Source organism: Dendronephthya gigantea, unplaced genomic scaffold (genome assembly GCF_004324835.1).
Source record: "Dendronephthya gigantea isolate DGI-Jeju-01 unplaced genomic scaffold, DenGig_1.0 000020F, whole genome shotgun sequence".
NCBI classification, from domain to species: Eukaryota; Metazoa; Cnidaria; class Anthozoa; order Malacalcyonacea; family Nephtheidae; genus Dendronephthya; species Dendronephthya gigantea.
Window position 1 is genome coordinate 1,207,252 of NW_021163030.1, and position 18,816 is coordinate 1,226,067.

At 36.7% G+C, this 18,816-nt stretch overlaps 3 protein-coding genes across 4 annotated transcripts; 1 reads left to right on the top strand and 2 right to left on the bottom strand.

The window, feature by feature from the left end:
- The first annotated feature begins 1,217 nt into the window (after nt 1-1,217).
- LOC114521279 (cannabinoid receptor type 1A-like) lies at nt 1,218-2,891 on the top strand. Its single transcript, XM_028541651.1, has one exon. It carries the CDS (start codon nt 1,324-1,326, stop codon nt 2,191-2,193), a length of 870 nt encoding a protein of 289 aa, XP_028397452.1. The 5' UTR covers nt 1,218-1,323; the 3' UTR covers nt 2,194-2,891.
- Nucleotides 2,892-3,619: 728 nt separating this feature from the next.
- On the bottom strand, nt 3,620-10,789 carry LOC114521529 (zinc finger protein 91-like). The gene is made up of 2 exons (XM_028541998.1): nt 8,142-10,789; nt 3,620-7,074 (listed from the first exon to the last, which is right to left on the bottom strand). The coding sequence occupies exons 1-2, from the start codon at nt 10,671-10,673 to the stop codon at nt 4,468-4,470; spliced, it is 5,139 nt and encodes a 1,712-aa protein (XP_028397799.1). The 5' UTR covers nt 10,674-10,789; the 3' UTR covers nt 3,620-4,467.
- Nucleotides 10,790-11,851: 1,062 nt separating this feature from the next.
- On the bottom strand, nt 11,852-18,803 carry LOC114521554. 2 transcript variants are annotated; one of them, XM_028542019.1, is made up of 10 exons: nt 18,743-18,803; nt 18,548-18,660; nt 17,192-17,484; nt 14,366-15,925; nt 13,497-13,948; nt 13,115-13,145; nt 12,984-13,030; nt 12,820-12,873; nt 12,283-12,455; nt 11,852-11,863 (listed from the first exon to the last, which is right to left on the bottom strand). In XM_028542019.1, exons 3-10 carry the CDS (start codon nt 17,481-17,483, stop codon nt 11,857-11,859), a joined length of 2,616 nt encoding a protein of 871 aa, XP_028397820.1. In that variant the 5' UTR covers nt 17,484; nt 18,548-18,660; nt 18,743-18,803; the 3' UTR covers nt 11,852-11,856. The 2 variants fall into 2 exon arrangements, with proteins under 2 accessions (XP_028397820.1, XP_028397819.1); XM_028542018.1 differs by lacking the exons at nt 18,548-18,660; nt 18,743-18,803 and adding an exon at nt 17,810-17,962.
- Nucleotides 18,804-18,816: the final 13 nt, after the last annotated feature.

Genomic DNA, 18,816 nt, shown 5'->3' on the forward strand with positions numbered 1-18,816 from the left:
TTTTAATCAGTGATTTGTCTGGGGTCAGTTGAAATGTTTTGACGCTTGTGCAACACAGGAGTGAGCTATTGATATAAAATTACACATATGTATTGCGGCTAAGCACAAAGTCAACATGCGCATACAGTGAAAAACTCTGCGATGATCAAGCTAGCGGTCTCGACTTCGAGTTGACCCTCCACTAAAACTGTATATGACTTCACATGAAACCCAAGACATTGCCAAATGAATTACTGAACAATGCAGCATTTTTTAGTTCCAACTCTGTTCAACTAAAACTATATTTTTTAGTTCTACTCTAGGCATTTCATCTAATCGTTTTGTATAGAAAGTATCGACGGAAGTCAATTGAGTACAATTTAAGATCGCGCAACGAGTGACCAATTTTTCAACTCCTAGCCTGTGGGAATAGTGGGATAATAACATGTGAAGGATAATTCTGAATAATAGAATTCAATTTAGGTTACTAAATTATTTGTGACATCAATAATGTCACAATACATCGATTATGATGACATTAAATGACTTAGAAGTTATGACTTTGGCCGAAATAATTGTTAAATTGAAAATGCATACCCCCCACCAACTCACAATGAATCGCGCGTAGTCCTACTGGGGAAGTCAGACCAAGTTTTACAGTAAATTCTCAACGAAACAAAAAATGAGCATTAATGGAACTAATTTGTGATGGGAGAATACAGAAAAAATCTGAAAACAGTTCTTTTTCGATCCATTTAAAATGATCACCACATTTTATCAGTTCATTGTGTCAGAGTAGACACCGCGACGTTCTTTTTAAAATTTAATGAAACTCGCTGTGATGCGCTGTGTTCTATGAAAATAAAACGAGTAAGTTTTAATAAATTAGGATAAATTTCTTTATTTGTTTTAGCCTTATTGCACACGTTAATCCTGTCATGACAACCATGTATAAAATATGCTGGAAAGAAGATTGATAATGATATCTTGACTGGGCTTTCCAGATATGGCTGTTTTTATCAATTATATTATACAATCAATAATTTTCTCTTGTTCTCTATAAGCTAGGAAATTTTCTTTAGAAATTGTAACGCCAGGCTAATTGTTTTTATAATTAAACATTACTCATCTTATGAGAATGGAAATTAGCTAATCACTAACATATGCTAAGTAATTGTGATATTACATTTTGGGCTTTTCACTTATTTATAGCGGAACATTAACACCGGCCACAGCCTTCGACAGAGCGGTTGCTAAAAAGGCGTGATTCTATTTCTTATGTACCTGAGGCTGACATATACTTAATAACTCAGTATCTATAGTCAAAAAGAAAGCGGTTTAGAAATGGATCTGTTAAATATCATCATCGTTTCAATTGGAGTGTTGGGAACAGCGAGTAACGGTGCTTTACTACTTATCTTTTTAATCAACCCGCTAAAAACATTTAACTCCACTTCAACTTATTTCATCAAAAGCCTGACAGTTGCAGACTTTGTGACCTGCTTGATGACAATCATATGGGGATTTGAAAGTGCACCATCTGAAGGTTTTCTGCGCACATACTATTTTATCTTTTGGATGTCCATTCAAATATCTTTTTATCTCATATTTTTTATGTCGGTAGAAAGGTATATCGCTGTTCATTATCCTTTGAAGAAGCAACTAATCGTAACAAAACCAAGAACGTTGGCTTGCATTTTCATTGTATGTTCTTTCGCAGCGATTTTAGCAGGCATCTCAGAAATCAAGACAATTCGGAACTATGTACGTTTCAGCGTATTCTCTCTGTTTGATGTCATTGTCATTTGTATCTTCATCGTGTACATAAGAATTATTTTGAGCCTGAGAAAGATATCCAGAGAAACAAGAAGCAATCTTTCTATCAGCACACGAGGTTTAAGGCTGGAGAGGATAAGGGACGAGCGACAATTATTAATTGTTGTATTTGTTATGTTGACCATATTGGCTGTAACTGTCCTTCCTTACACATTTGCTTCGCAACTTCTTCTGGTCGATCGTTTGTTTTTCAAAGGCTGGTCAATCGACAAAAAAGTGTTAGTAAAATTTCTCAAATATTTTTTTCCCGTCGAAGTTGTCAATTTTGCCGTCAATCCAATAATTTATGCAATAAGGTTACCAAATTATCGGAGATCTTTGCTAGCATTGGTTTGCTCATCTAGACGTGAAACAAATCAAGAGACAACACAACCGTAATCCTGTCAGCATACTGGTATTAGTGGTATATATACATAAAAGTAGTCGCTGACAAATAATTTCTAGAACGATGAAAATTGAAATCTTAATTACTGTCTTAGAATGTAAGCGTAAAATCTAGTACCAAGGCTTTTACTTTAAATATAATAGGTTCCTTTGTGAAGTGCAAAAACCAGAAAATGACCTCAAGGTAAATAACATCAGTGATTGCTGTGTCGGGAAAATTGTGGTATACGGTAATTGCAACTTTGGAGTTGAGACTTTGGAGTTGAGAGTTGACGAAATTTGCATATCTCATTATCTCCCTATATTTTCCCTATGCTATATAATATATATAGCTCACGATATTTCGAGTATAGACCTTCAGGCTTTGCAACTCTTTGGAAGAGTTTCTGTTCAAAACGTCAAAGTTCTCATTATATTATTGAGTATGCTCTCTGTGTCTGAGAGATACTTTTGGGGAGATTGCCGTTGTTGCTTTAATCAGTTTAATCATATATAGATATGACTTGATAGAAAATAACTAAATTTCCACCAAAACCTAGCAACGATGCTCGTGATTGCATGCTAATTTTTCAATATGATAATTGCTGTAAAGTGAACGTCATAATGAATTGAGAAAATCAAATTTGCAATGTCAACGGCGAATATGTAATAAAGTTTATGTGCAACAGAAAGAAATTATTTGCACACTTAATATCCTGGTAATTCTGCATGAACAAACACATGTAATTATATAGTTGATAATCAATATAAAATTATTAGGTTGGGATTCGAACTCTGGGCCTTGTTATGTTATTATGCAAGTCACCGTTTAGACCTTTTTAGGCACATTAGCGATCGTATAGTCCATTGGCCTGGTTCGAACCTATTCAAATCACACATGCCGAGTGTTCAAATGTCGAACACGCATAACATGGTCATCTAATTGATGGTGACGCCACAATTTTGCCCCACCTCTCAACTAAACTCCCCTCCTTCTTGGATTAAGCGCCCTTTTTCGCCTTTGAAAAAGCCTTCAGAGAGGAAAGACTTGTAAGAGAAAAAACGATACAAATTAACACCTTATCGTACCTTCATTCGTAAAGTATAAAGTATGAGCAGTGGAGAATAACAAACCATTCGTGTTAGGCTATATTGTCCTTTTTAGTCGCTTGGTGTCTTACAGTATTAAAGTGCAATAGCTTACAATAGAAATCCGTCGGGCAGAACTGAATATATAAATTTCAATCCCCCCCCCCAATGATCGTTCTAGTTACACCCCTGAGGAGAAGGTATTAAATCTGAAAGTATTCCGAATTCTGAAAGTATCCTCTTGTAACGGCATCAACCCTGCCCTGGGCTGCAATAACTACACATGACAAATAAATGCACTTTCAAAATGTACTCTCAAATTAGACGTTATAATCAATATGTAATAACAGTTACACACAAAATATAATATAATGTAATATGATCAAAATGATATTAAGGCAGCTCGATACATACGATGAATCACGAACGACGGAACAAGTCCTTGTGGGTCGCTTGTTTACAACTTTCTTCTTTTCAAATAAAGTTCTCCTACTACTCACAATCCAATTAAACAATTGTGTTTTAAAAAACAAACACAAAGCTTTTGTGTTTTGTGCAGAATGATATTAACACTTATTTTGTGAATAAAAAATAAAACTACAATTTGATGCCAACGAGCTACCTTAAGTCAAAACACAATCTCTACAGACATTCATGCAGTTACACTTACGTTTTGGTATTGCAAGTTTTCAAAATAAATTCACAGTCTAAATACATGAACCTTCCCACCTACTTTGGCCTACTGTAATTTGTTGTTTTCTGGATGTGCCAAGTGTATCCTACTTTTCTTTTTACGGAAGATTGATGGATTTTTAAACCATGGATAATGAAATAGATTTATTATACTATCCATGCTACAACCGACTATATCCTAAACTGTGCCATCCTTTTCCCCACCATTTCAAGACGAATGTCAAAAAACTTTCTGTTTCATGTTATATCATCTGAATTTGGTTATACTTTGAATACGTAAATAATAAATAACCACTAACTGAATGCTTATCACACTTACAACATAATGGGTTAAAAACATGCCCATACTAAATCATGATGGCAAAGAAATGTCACTGAAAAAGTAGAGGAAATTGTATCATCAAAATCCAAAAGTTTTTATAAAAATTCTAACACATTCATCCTATGTTTGAATCTTGTTTGCATATAAATCACTTTTCTTGTATCACTATTGCAAAGATCCACATCTTAGTTTGTCATATTTGAATCATTCTGATTCGGTGTAACAATCACCTTGCTTGAATGAGTTGCATCTTCATTTTGCATATTTTGTCCCTTGGTGGAACCACCAACATCTGATGTATTAAATGGTTCACTTAGGGCAGCTTGATCTGGCACATTGATTGGCTTGTTTGGATCAGCTTGACTGGGCTCATTAGTTGCCTGGATGATATCCGCTTGATTTGGTTCTTTGGTTGGCTCAACAGAACTGCTTTGATTTGAAGCATTAGCTGCCTTGGTGACATCCTTTTGATCAGATTCATTAGTTGGCTGGCTTGAAGAAGCTTGATCTGATTCATCAGTTGGCTTGCTGAGATTGGCTTGATAAGGCTTGTTAGTTGACTTGCTTGAAGCAGCTTCATTTAATTCATTAGTTGGCTTGCTGATATCTGCTTGATCTGGCTTGCTTGAAGCAGCTTGATCTAATGCATTAGTTGACTTGCTGAGATCCCCTTGATTTGATCCATTAGTTGGCTTGGGGAGATCAGATTGATCTGCCTCATTAGCTGGCTTGCTTGAAGCAACTTGATCCAATTCATTGGTTGGCTTGCTGGGATCTGCTTGATCTGGCTTGTTAGTTGACTTGCTTGAAACAGCTTGATCTGATTCATCAGTTGGCTTGCTGAGATCAACCGGATCTGGCTCGTTAGCTTGGTTGGTCGGAGAAGATTGATCAGAGGCATTAGCTGGTTTACTTGAATCATTTTCTTCTAGTTCATTAGTTGAGTCAGGTAACTTTCGTTTTCGTGCAGGTTTCTTCTTTTTGGTAGTTTTGGTTGAATCATCAGTTGAATCATCATTTTCAACATTCTTTTCACCAGCATGTTTGCTCATGATATGACGATTAAGGTAACCTGTTTGAGCAAATGTTCTACCACAAGTCTCACAAGGATATGGTTTATCTCCCATGTGTCGTTGTCGCTTGTGATGTCCCAGGGCACTGGACCATGCAAAGGTTTTCGGGCAGAATTCACATTTAAAAGGTTTGTCTTCAACATGTTGCTTTCGATGCTCACGCAGGTTCACAGACCAATAAAATGCCTTGTCACAAATGTCACACTTATAATGTTTATATCCAGTGTGGGTATTTATGTGTCGCTTTAAGTCATATGATTGGGAATATGCTTTAGGACACTGATCACATTGGTATGGCTTTTCACCTGTGTGTGTTCTTCTATGGCAGATCAGACTTGAGAGATGGGAAAGTGTTTTATTACAAACCTCACATTGAACAGCCTTGTATGCTTTATCACAAGTATGTGTTGACTTATGGCATTTCAAACCAGGTGCTGAACCATACTTCTTATCACACATGTCACATCCAAAAGGTTTTTCTCTTGAATGTGTTGCTTTGTGCAGCTTTAATGAACTTGACTGGCTAAATTTCTTTTGACAAATGTCACACTCGTAAGGTTTTTCTCCAGTATGGGTACGTGAGTGGTATCTCAATGTAGTTAACCCTGTGAATGATTTGTCACAAACTGGACATTTATAAGGCTTTTCTCCTGTATGTTTTCTTTTGTGATATTTCAAGTCCGCTGATTTGAAATATGCTTTGTCACAGAGGTCACATTTATATGGGCGTTCACCAGTATGTTTACGTTTGTGACGGACTAAGTCACCTTTCTGAGAACAACCTTTGCCACAAATGTCACAAATATATGGCTTTTCTCCTGTATGCATGCGTTCATGGCGGACAAGCTGGTGCGGCTGTGAAAAGCTTTTGACACAGAAGTTGCAAGAATATACTTTTGAATCTTTTCTATTTGAGGAAGGCAATAGGTTTAGAGTATTCACCATCACATTACCAAAATCCGAACTAATTTCCATGTTTTGGGGAGGATTTTCAGTACTAATGTCCACATACTGGGTGGTTTGCTCAGGTATTTCATTGTTGGCTAATCCTGTCAAAAGACTTGCTTCCTCCACTCCTTGCTGACTAACAACCAAACTAGGATGTAGTTCTATTGATGTATTATTTTCATCGTTTATCCCTTGATTCAATGCAACTATTCCTTCCTGAGCTATCACTGTAAAACTCTCCCCAGTTGACTCATCAACACTCATGGCTTGGCCAACTGCCTGAACACTCTCCCCTTGTAACCTGTGATCCCCTGCTAAAGCCTCTTGTACTGCATTAACAATGTCTGTCAACCCTATATGTACTATGGTTGACCCAGCATTATTAAGTTCGCCGCTTGAATTATCTTGCTCTATCAAATGAGCGTTAGTATCAGCCTCAAGCGGCTGACTAATTTCCTCGGGCATTATACAACTTTCTACGGCTATCTCTTTATTAGGCAAAGTTTCATTTGCCATCTGTTGAAAACGAATCTCCTGTAACTTATTTAATCCTTCGTGAGAGCTGTCTCCTTCAGTTATATACATAGTTTGTGCAGTTACCTCGACATTGTCTAATACCATGTTTTCATCTGTACTTGCCTGTTCTTCAGCCACATTCTGAGTTTCTGTGAAGCCAGTATCTTCGCCGCCTGCAGGATTTCTTGTTTCACCACCACTCATATTTCGCTCAATTTTTTTGTAAAGAACTGAAAAACCGGACTTCAAAAATACTCAGATTAACGATTGATGCTTTAGGGAAATAATCAAGGACTTATACGTAAATTTTCAATGATATTTCAGCATAAAGTCAGAGTTAATTTAAAGCAATCAAACAACGGCCTTCTCGCAGAAAACCGCCATTTATGTTTGAGCGTGCGTGGCGCATCGAGATCAGTGGCGTGGCATTGGACTCACTGATCTAAAGGTGTGCAGCTGGATAGTGAGGTGTAAAAATGTGCTGTAATGAATAATAATATTGATACTAATTACTATAAAATGCTACGAAATATTCATTTTTTGGTAGCATCAAATGGTACGAAAAATACGATCAACATCACAAGTTGGTTTGTTTTAAAATAGGAAATATTTTCTCTTCCTTGACTACCGAGATATTCTATTAAATAAGCACGATAGCGTTGTTACTTTGCAGTCTCAGTTTGTTCTCTTTATACAGAGGTGAATGTACCCTGAATTAAATTGCTAGGAGGTAGTTGAGGGAACTAATCATGAGGTTTAAAATTTTGAAGATGCAAGTCAGGCTTGGGTTTGGCTTATCAAACCTTACCAACCTATTAACACAGGTGAGATGTGCAACTTAATTTAACTTGCATCAACTCACATTCTCATGTGACCACTGCCCATTTACACTGAAAAATGAAAATAAAACAATTGTTTCTTTCTATTTACATGTAAGCATATTAAACATGTGGATATGGGATTATCATATAGTAAAACAACCTAATAAATGTACCATTCTACAAACAAACTTCTGACATTACACCACCTCTAATTGCTAATATGGAATCCTTACATCAATCATACCACCAAGCCTCAACAACCAAGGAAGGAAAGTGCAAAGGCATGCAAAACTCCCCAAGTGTCAATCAGTTATCATCCTACTACAATATATAATACATTGTACTTATTCAATTCAAGCATATTGATGGTCCTTTGTTTATAGTTCTACAGTTTGTCATTAGAACTGCTTATGTTTGTCCTTTTTATCCCTGTTATATACATGAAGAATTGCCATGTCCTGCAACTGATGTATACTATTCCAGGAAAGTGAACAGCTAGACTTGTTCGGGATGGTGCTGTTTCACATGTTTACGTAAACTTTTTCGCCAAGCAAATTCCTTGTTACAAACATCACATTTGTGACTTTTGATACCATTGTGGGTCTCCTTGTGTCGTTTCAAATCGTATGACTGAGAATAAGCTTTTTCACACTGGTCACATTGATAAGGTTTTTGTTTGGTATGTGTTCTCATGTGGGCCAGAAGCTTGGATGGTGAGGCAAATGCATTCTTACAAATTTCACAGTTATGTAAATTTTCGCCACCCTTGCTAACTTCGGCTTTTTCAGTTGTAGGATTATCACCATTTTCTGAAATAGGCTGTTCTGTTGTTTCATCATCATCATTACTTTTGTTTTCATTTTGGTTAGCTAGTGCAGCTAACGTTTGTCCACACTCAAGTAGAAGTTCAGCAGCATGTTGTTTTTTATGTTGACGCAAACTGCCTGACCAGAAAAATGCTTTGTCACACATATCACACTGGTAGCTCTTTACCCCACTGTGGGTCTGCTTGTGCCGTTTCAAATCAAATGATTGAGCATAGCTCTTAGGACACTGGTCACATTGGTATGGTTTCTCTCCTGTATGTGTTCTCTTGTGGGTCTTGAGCTTAGAAGCAGTGGAAAATTTCATGTCACAAGCATCACATTCATGTGATTGTCCTGCCAAATGTTGTTTCTTGTGTTTGCGTAAACTGAATGCGTATAGAAATGTTTTGTTACATTGATCACAACTGAAATTTTTTTCTCCACCATGACTTTCCTGATGTCTCTTTAAATCAAATGACTGGGCATAGGCTTTCGGACATTGATCACATTGGTATGGCTTTTCACCAGTGTGTGTTCTTAAATGGCATTTCAATTTATACATGGTTACAAAGCTTTTCTTGCAAACATCACATTGATTTTTCGTAGGGCTAACAGCTTTATCTTGAACATCATTATCACAATTAGGACCAGCATTTTGTCCATTGCAAGTGCTTTTATGAGTATTCAGGTACCCTAATGCAGCAAATGTCTTTCCACAATCACATTTAAAAGGCTTCTCAATTCCATGAGTAGTCTTGTGTTCTCCTAATGCACTTGACCATGCAAAACTTTTGTCACAAATGTCACACTTAAATGGTTTGTCTTCAACATGCTGTCGTTTGTGTTGTCGCAAACTGCCTGACCAAAAGAATGCTTTTTCACACAAGTCACACTTGTAACTTTTGACGCCACTATGGGTCTGCTTGTGTCGTTTTAAATCAAATGACTGAGAGTAAGCTTTAGGACACTGGTCACATTGGTATGGTTTTTCTCCTGTATGTGTCCTCATATGACACTTTAGTCTTGAGGATGTTGTAAATGTTTTTTGGCAAACATCACAGGTGTGTAGTCGTCCATTGCATGATGGATTGGTACTGGGTGGTATTACTCCGTTGACTTCATCTTCTGTGTGCTTATTTTTATGTCTGTTTAGGTACCCCAAAGCGTTGAATGTCTTTCCACAAACATCACATTGATGAGGTTTATCAGCATTAGCTTCAGCATGACTTTTCTTGTGATCTCCAAGTGCACTTGACCAAGTGAAAGATTTCTGACAAATATCACATTTGAATGGTTTGTCCTCAAGATGCTGCTTCTTGTGTTCACGTAAACTGCCAGACCAGAAAAATGCTTTGGAACACAAGTCACACTGGAAAGAACGGACACCACTGTGTGTTTTTTTGTGACGTTTCAGATCAAAAGACTGGGCATATGCCTTGTCACACAAATTGCATTTATATGGCTTAGCACCAGTATGTGTTCGTTTATGACAGATTAGTTTTGATGATGTAGCAAATGCTTTGCTACACTGGTCACACTTATGAGGTCTGAGACCTGTATGTGTAGTTTCATGATAACGTAAACCAGGCAAAGTAAAAAATTTCTTATCACATTTGTCGCACTTATAAGGGGTAACTCCTGTGTGTGTTCGTATATGATTCTGTAAAGAGACAAGGTTGGAGTATGCTTTCTCACAAGTACCACATTTGTAGGGACGTTCTCCAGTATGTTTCCTCTTATGAATAACTAAATATCCTGCATCAGCAAAAGACCTTTGGCAAACATCACAGGTGTAGGGCTTGATGCCTGAATGTGTACGCTTATGACGAGCAAGGGACTTGGACTGTGAAAATGATTTTTTACAGACACCACAGGTATAAGGTTTTTCTCCAGTATGTATCCTTCGATGACGTATCAGATCACCTGACTGAGAGCAGCGTTGTCCACAGATGTCGCAAATATATTGTTCATTAGAATGAACTTTTTTGTGTCGATCTAAAGCACTTGCCTGTGAAAATGACTTCTTGCAAACATCACAGGCATACGGTTTGTCGAGGGAATCAATACTTCCATGTTGTGTTAGCAGGCTGGTAAACAGATTTCCGATATCAAAGTTGTATACTTCGTTGTCCTGAGGATGAGGCGTCGGATTCATACTGGAGTTTATAGGAACAGGGTTAAAATAGGGAACATTTCCAGGGATGTTAGCGCCATAATATTCATTCATTTTCACCTCCTTACTCCAGGTTTACGCTGAAATAATCTTTGATTTAAGGTTTTCAATATTTTAGCAAATACAACAGAATGAAATAAAGACAGAACAATTATTTTCCACAACGCGCTATTGCTATTCAGGATATTTTGAGCTATCCATCAAATATTGATCACGTGACAGGATATCACACCCAGTCACACAGTCCAATCACAGTCCGCGTTGGAAATATATGAAGTATGACGCAAGGTCGAGTATTTACGGATTGCGGAGCATGTACACGTAATTGCGGACATCTAACACTGCAACTCGTAAACATTGGACTAGAATGCGATGATTTATGACTTGAGAGATTTTAGTTTCTCACAGAGATAATTTAGCCAGCGTGGCAACCGTGATTTAAAAAACGTTTGATTCACTTGACTGATTATAATTGAAAAAGAAATCAACAACCTTGTTCCCAGGGCATTTCCCTTTTTGTAAATCAAGCGAAGAATTCTGTTCCATTAAAAAATCCTGCTCAATGAAGTAATAATGTTGTCTTGCGATGCGGACTAACAGAGCATGCCACCTTTTCACAATCATCCCAGTGGCCTGATCCAGGCGCAAAATAGCTCTCCACCTCAGCACTTTGTTTTAAAAAAAAATTTACGGTGGCCAAAGAAGATTTCGGCCATACTGGCAGGACTAACTACAAGTCATTTACTCATTTTAGTTTTGCACATGTAAGTCTTATGTCCTAAATAATTTATAACAAACATCTGGGTTAAGTAACACAAGTTGCCTTTCAGTTACACACTGTTTTATTTTAGTTCTCTGAAACTATCCTAACAAAATCCGTTAAAAGTAGTTCACAGTTCAAAATTTCAAGAACAACCCAATTAAAATGTGACGTCTTACTCGTGTACAGAAGTGGTATAGATAGTTAACGCAATACAACAGGGTGCATTATTACGCTATAACCTAATATTTAATGGTTTGCATTTTGTATCATATATGTTTTTAGCTCTGATAAAATTATATATATTATTTACAATTACAACAAAAGTCCGCCTAAAGTCAAAGGCACATATCAAGAAAACATGTGATCAGTAATTAAACAAAACTCCTTATTAGTCATATAACTATATTATAAGTTAAATATATCTTACAATATCCAGCATCTTGTGCAGCGACATCATGTCAACTTTTTCTATAATTAATCTCTAAAATATTAAGAACAAAGAGACAAACTGTAAAACACGTGAAGCCTGTGTATCACATTTGTTAAGTGGTTTTCAACGAGTCTTTAATCTTTAGTTTTGTATCATTTTTGTTAACCGAGGATGATGGAGCCTGGGCCCGTGCCCCATTCAGAATTAAATGTGAAGTCATGCTACATCTGTTTTTATTTTAGTAATTTTGCATGCACCTAAGCTGTGTAAGGCAATTTCTCCCAGACCCTACTGGCTTAAAGAGAGAAATCAGCTTCCACTCCAGGCCCCTAAACTCCTCTGTAAGGCTCTGGACGTAATCGACAGTACTCGACGAGTCAGACGCCAAGAGATTCTTTTCATATGCCCAGCATAATTTGTAATACCATGGATAATAAAAACACTATAACTATTCATGTACGAGCACTTACTTCGAAGATTCTGATAGAAGCGATTTGAAACTGATTGTACTAGAAGGTAACGAGTCAACATTATCCGAAGAACTCGATTCGTGATCATTTCCCATCTTTTTGGCCAGATCACGAAATTTCTTCACATAATCTACGCTATTTTCATCCATTATATCGCAGAACATTGGAGCAGCCTAAAACAAGTTATATATTTAGCTAGTGAAGATGTTTAATGCGAATAATTACAGTTAACATTTACAATTAACCCGCTTACACTGGAGATGTGTCACAATTTCTAATCTAGGTTAATGCCAGGTACCATGATACTCTGACATTCCTATAAGGTTTTGAATAATTCGACTCTTTGAATATTCTCCAAAGACGTGCAGCCTAACCAAATAACTACCCTTATCAAAGAAAACCACTATATATACATGTGAAATTAGGGTGCAATCAACTTTCAAACAGACTGGTGCCATGAACTCTGTACCTACATAACAACATCGCGGTCTGCAGACAAGGTTCGCAGTGAACAATAACACAGTGAAGATTACACACCTGATTGTATTTCGAGTCAGAATCACTTGCAGCTCCAGCCTTTTTAGGAGTATCCTGGAGAAAACATGATATTTACTTTTAGTACGAAATACGTGCATTTACTGTAAATATTTGCTTACGCTTTTAGCCGTTATTTTAATAGAATGTATGATTAATTCACTCACAAGAACACTGCTTGGCTTTTGTTTTACAGGTGAGGTTTCCAACTGGGCTAAAAAATACAAGACATTAAGACTTAGAGACTATTCTCGACAAAAAGATTAATAATGCTCCAGAAAAAATTGAATCAACTTACAGAAAAGTGTACCAAGCGAAAAATCAGTACTCTGAAATAGTAGAAAAAGATTTAGAAGGTTAATCTAATTATACTTTTACTTTTTATATTCTATATGCTTATAAATGTTTTTTACTTGCAGTTACTTGGCAACAAACTCAATAAGGAAACAAATATGAGCTGTCAATGTCTGCGTGATTGAAATCCAGCTAAGCATTTTTATATTTACAAACTATTGCCCCACAGGGCTTATTTACGAAACTAATCCATATAGAGGGTAAGGTCTGGCTAGCTCAGAAAATGTTTTTCTTCGTTTAAAATAGCGAGGGCATGCTGCATATGCATGTATTTCTAGTCCATATAAATTTAATACTGTGCAATGATGCGAGTTGATTCAACATACCTCTTCATTTAACCAACCCTCTGGCGGAAAATTTGATAAATGCGAAGGAGACAAAAATGTGAGCGGATCTTCATCCTCAGAAGACTTCAAGTTATCGAGCAAGTCGTCGGTTGGTTGAACATGATCTTGCTTTGTACACTCAAGATGTTTAATGGCGTCGTTCAAGTTTTGAACATCTTTAACAGTTTTCTGAGCATGTCCTGAAGCTACCCCACGGTCAATTTCCTCGGTACGAACATGACTTATGTCTGACGAACTCTTATCAAGATTTAACGAGTTCGGTAAAATTAAGCTTTCTAAATTTTCGGGTATATCTTGGCCCATAGCAAGTTTAATCAAGGAGTCGACAGACAGATGCTCAGTAGAGGATATTGTGGCTGCACTGGAACATGATTCTCCATTGGAAATATTGGTTTCTTTTGGAAGAATTCTTCGTGGTTTATTTTTCACCTCTGTAAATATTCATAAAGACAATGATAGTGCAAGAACATAGGTGAATTCATAGTTTAATGGTACTACTTTGAGTTACCAACACAACAGGGTAAAATGAAAAAATAGCTTGACCATCGTGGGAGCAAATTTTTCAGCATGCCGATTGGTGGCACCACCAGAGTGGCACCACAAGAATATTCATAGCGGGGCGTTTAACATTACGGTATTTTTGTCCATTTTTAATATTGAGTTTGTAAAAATAAATTGGCGACTATAGTCTTATTTTTAGTTTAAAGGTTCGTCACCGTAGCCATATATATATATTGCTGCAAAGCTTTCAGTCGTCTGTAAAAGCGGCATAAATTGAAAACAACCAATTTAAAAACTTCTATTTAACTGCGAAAAAAGAAGTAATACGGTAAATGCATGTACTTTACCTGGATTTGTTAAACAATTCTGATTTACCAGTCCTGTTGGAGAAGGCACAGATGGTAGGGGAGATATGGTTTTAGCAGACGGACCCACAACAGGAGCATATGGTCGTGGTAATAACGTCCTTTGAATAACAACACGAGATGATTGTCTCTTCCTTGATTTTGGCAAAATCGGCGAAGGACGTTGAAATGAGTTGATAGGAGTGAAACTAAAAGCACGATGATTGCCAGACTTTGATGAAGAGTTCGTTGAAACTTGATTAATAATTGGACTTACAACAGTTGGAATGATCACTTCTTGCGGTGGTTTTGGAGCGAGTGGTTTCTGAGTTTTAGCCGTCGACCTTGGTTTACTGACCTTTGTTGCTTTGCTTTCAATCACAGTGGTGTCTTTTGGTTTAGATGATGCCATGTTTACAGTTTCCTTTTTGTTGTTAAAACGATATTCTCCTGTGGCAAGCTTCACTAATTGCTCTAAAGCATAATTTGTTTCTTTCTTAGGTTCACATTGACACATACTGTAGCCTAACAATATCTTTCGGGGATTGTTCATTTTACGATAGATGTCAGCAATCATTAGACTGCCACTGTTTGATCTACTCCATGTTTCCTGATTAAGAGCGTCGTGTTTATCTTCGCCATTATGCTTTGCATCTGCCACATTTTCAGTTTGTGGTGGGCTGTTACTGGTGGTTTTGACAGACGATATGACGACGTCAGACTTCCCAGATGCCTTGCAGACTTTATCCTTAGATGTTTCAGTTGATCGAGAAACTTCATCAGTATTCGAAGACACTTCATTAGCTTCATTGCCTTGTTTTCCTTTGGGGATTGCTTCGCTATTATTTGTTTTACTTGCAACATTCTTAGAACACGACTGGTTAACATGGGCTGATAATGAAATATCAATGTTATCTTGTAGCTTCCACTTGCAAAGTAAAAATGACATGAGACTGGACAAAGTTTTTCGGGCGGAAACAACGGTCCGCAATCGAGGGTTATGGGCTAAGCTTTGAACCATACTCCAAGTTTGATTATCACGTGGTACTAGTTCGATCATAATTTTTTGCGGAACTTGTTCCTGATCCTCTGTTGCGTTAGTATTCAGTTTCTTCAAAACTCGACACGTGGGAGCACGGATATTAACATTTCTGCCATGATACCTAATCGTTGTTTTTCCTGATGAAATCAACTCTGTAAGCTTCTTGCCATCTTTTTCTTTCCAACTACGAAATTTTTTACGCAATTCACCATAACAGATCAAACTACGAACTTCGTGATGAGTTTTCTTCGCGTCAGATGGATCTTGAGGTTCAGGAATATACTTTGAAATTTTATTCAAAGTTCTATAATAAAAATGACGTACTTGATCTTTATTTCTAACGGCAGCTGATAAATCACCACGACGTTTTTTAAGATAGGTTTGAATTTTATCAAAATCTTTGCTGTGTTCAATCAATGCTTCAAAGAAACAATCTTTTTCTTTTGAAGCCCAGGACTCCCATTGCCGCTTTTTACGAGTACAGCCAGTTTCCAATTGTTTGTTTCCTGATTTAGAAGATTCTAAAAGTAACATGCAAATTATTGTCAATGAAGAGTGCACTGATATAAGAGCCAGTATGATAATGCAGTATGAGACAGGCAAGTTGAGACAGGCAGTGCAGACAGGCAATATGAGATATGCAGTACAAGGCAGACAGTATATGAAAAAGACAGTAAAAAACAGCTTGAGAAAGACAGTAAAAAAAGTATGAGAGAGACAGTATTAGGCAAACAGTTAACAGTATGAGACAGGAAATAAAACACACCCTGCATACAATAGGTAGTATGAGACAGGTAGTATGAGACAGGCAGTATGAGATTGGTAGTATAAGACATGCCATACAAGACTGGAATGTATGAGAAAGGCAATATGAATCAGCATGAGACCAGAAGAACAAGTCTGACCATATAATACATGAAGTACAAGGAAATAGTGCAAGAGGGGACAATCTTGCCAGTTGCATCCCATAACAGTATATTGTTAACAATGTTGTTGAACCTTGTTGAATCATCAATGTTAACACAATATTGTTAACACAACAGTATTGATGGTTCAACAAGGTTCAACAATGTAACAGTACTGTTCACAACATTGTTTACTCCTATTTTTAACAACTTCCATCAAAACTGATGATTTTTGTCCATGTACAAGTAGAAGTTTGTGTTACTATGTAGTTTGTCACAGTGCAACATGAGACATGCAATATGAATCTCACAGTAACAAGCATACAGTATAAGATAGGAAGTTTAGTATGAATGCACAATATGAAACATGCAACATGTTTTATGAATGAAGCAATGCCAAGCATACAGTATGATACAGGAAGTATAATTAAGACATACAGCACCAGAAATGTAGTATGAACACACAATATGAAACAATATGCAACATATATTATGAATCGGGCAGTAACAAGCATATATAGGGCAGGAAGTATGCGAAAGGGCAGTATAGGGAATGCAGTATGAAAATACAGAAATACAGAATGAAACGGTCAGTACGAAGAAAGCAGAATGCCCCATAATCCTGTTACCAATAGAAAATGATTGATTGCACATCTCAATTTATTAAAGATGACATTGTCATTAATGCAAGTGCAGTTCATTTGGGTTTAAACAAGTATTGGTGAAAAATGTTAAGAAAAATCCTGCCACTAACAAGGTGCTGGATATACTTTAGCATGGACTTCACAAGTTAATACTTTAACCCCTCTTGCATTCCACTCCAAATTCAACATGGCGCTTGTGAAATTACTATACAGACAGAAGTGAACTCCAGTATCATACCTGGTGTTACGCTAGGCGATCTTTCTGGAGTTTGAGTCCTTGTTCGTTTTCCTGGTCTTAAATTACTTCGTGTAATAACTCCACAAGACAAATCTTTACCATCAAAGTTTTTATCCTGTCGTGCAATCTTTTTTTTCGGTTCACCTTCGTCAACACCGTCTACACGAGGCTTCCTCTTTGAATCATTTTCAACCTTCGAGATCTCTTTGCCCTTGGCATCTTTCTGCTTTGCTTGACGACCAGACACGATGGAATGATTTTCTGGACGTTGGGAGGAACAATCTACGGTCATCCTGAAAGATAATAACAAAATATAGCTTATTCAAAATGGGTTTGTAAAAGACAACAAACTCACAAGCCTTTCAGATTTCGATGCATGCAATCAGTTTGTTTTTGGCCATATTCTTAGCTATTTTATTTCCTATTATCACTAATAAAATCATTTAATTGACAGTAGAAGCTCTAAAGAGTACGTTGAAAGCTAGGAAATAAAATAAAAGACTATAAAAATTTGTCATGTATTATTTCTGTTTCGAAGCAGAGGTGGAGTCGCTTTTGATTTCTGCATTTCGCTGGCGTCATAAAATTCTGCCACAAAAAATAAATACTACCACTTACGGACATTTTTTACTAGCAGTTGAAGACCGGGTGTTCATCAGTTTCGTGCAAGAAAGGAAAAATACTGATCTCCAATAGCTTTGCGTCTAGCAAAACCATGATCCAAAGGCAAGCAAGTAGCCTGTCAGTTGACGCAAGCGTAGAGCGAATAAATGATTAGTTCACACACCGCTGGGAGTTGAGTTACGATGAGGAATTATTTTACGAAAAAACTACCTCAAGCAAAGTAAAATGTTTAATCTTCAATGAAAATGCATTTTACTTTATACAAAACTGGTAAATCTGTGTTGCAGTAGCGCTACAATCCTAAAACCTTACCATAAAACCAATACACCAGTTTGACTAGTTGATCTCAGTCAGAATATATTATCGTTTGGTTACTATTGGTGTTTACTATTTCTGTTCACTATTTCTGTCCACATAGTTTGTTAAATGTCAGACTCAGTCATCTATTAAATAAGTGTGAACCTTTAAATATAATAAATATAATATTGCAATACAATGAAATACTAATTACGGAAGATATTAGTTAATGTAAAAAAATAAAAATATGAATAGTGAATACATCAATGAAAATAATTGATGTTCCAACTTCCAAGGTGGGTGATAACTTCGTAATTTATTTTTCTACATTTATATCTAAGAAGTAGACCAGTTTTCCTGCAAGTTATATTAATTTACAGTTATATTTCATGAAAAGGCATGTAATTTAAAATAAAGTAAGAAATGTATACGTACACAACCTCCAGTTTTCTTCCATGACCATGAAGGCTTGAGCAATACTGTGAAAGACGTTGATCAATGATATTAACATTGATTTCTTGGGTTAGGATTGACTAAATTCATTTATGCTACACAGAGAGAACATTTATTAAATAAAGCCTTTGAAAATAATATTACAAGCAAATGAAGCAATAAATCCATAGCTATTACCTATCAATAAAAATACACTTTAGGTTTCCCGCGATATTTTGTTTATACGCGCTTAAAACCTTCGAACGGAAGTC

Excerpts from the sequence above, each read along its gene's own strand:
- LOC114521279 (XM_028541651.1), top strand. The coding sequence starts at position 1,324 with ATGGATCTGTTAAATATCATCATCGTTTCAATTGGAGTGTTGGGAACA.
- LOC114521529 (XM_028541998.1), bottom strand. The coding sequence starts at position 10,673 with ATGAATGAATATTATGGCGCTAACATCCCTGGAAATGTTCCCTATTTT. Across the intron at positions 7,075-8,141 it reads AACAGCACCATCCCGAACAA|GTATTTTTGAAGTCCGGTTT; the intron begins GTCTAGCTGTTC and ends TCGTTAATCTGA.
- LOC114521554 (XM_028542018.1), bottom strand. The coding sequence starts at position 17,847 with ATGAACACCCGGTCTTCAACTGCTAGTAAAAAATGTCC. Across the intron at positions 13,949-14,365 it reads GAATTGTTTAACAAATCCAG|AGGTGAAAAATAAACCACGA; the intron begins GTAAAGTACATG and ends GAATATTTACAG. Across the intron at positions 13,146-13,496 it reads AGGGTTGGTTAAATGAAGAG|AGTACTGATTTTTCGCTTGG; the intron begins GTATGTTGAATC and ends CTACTATTTCAG.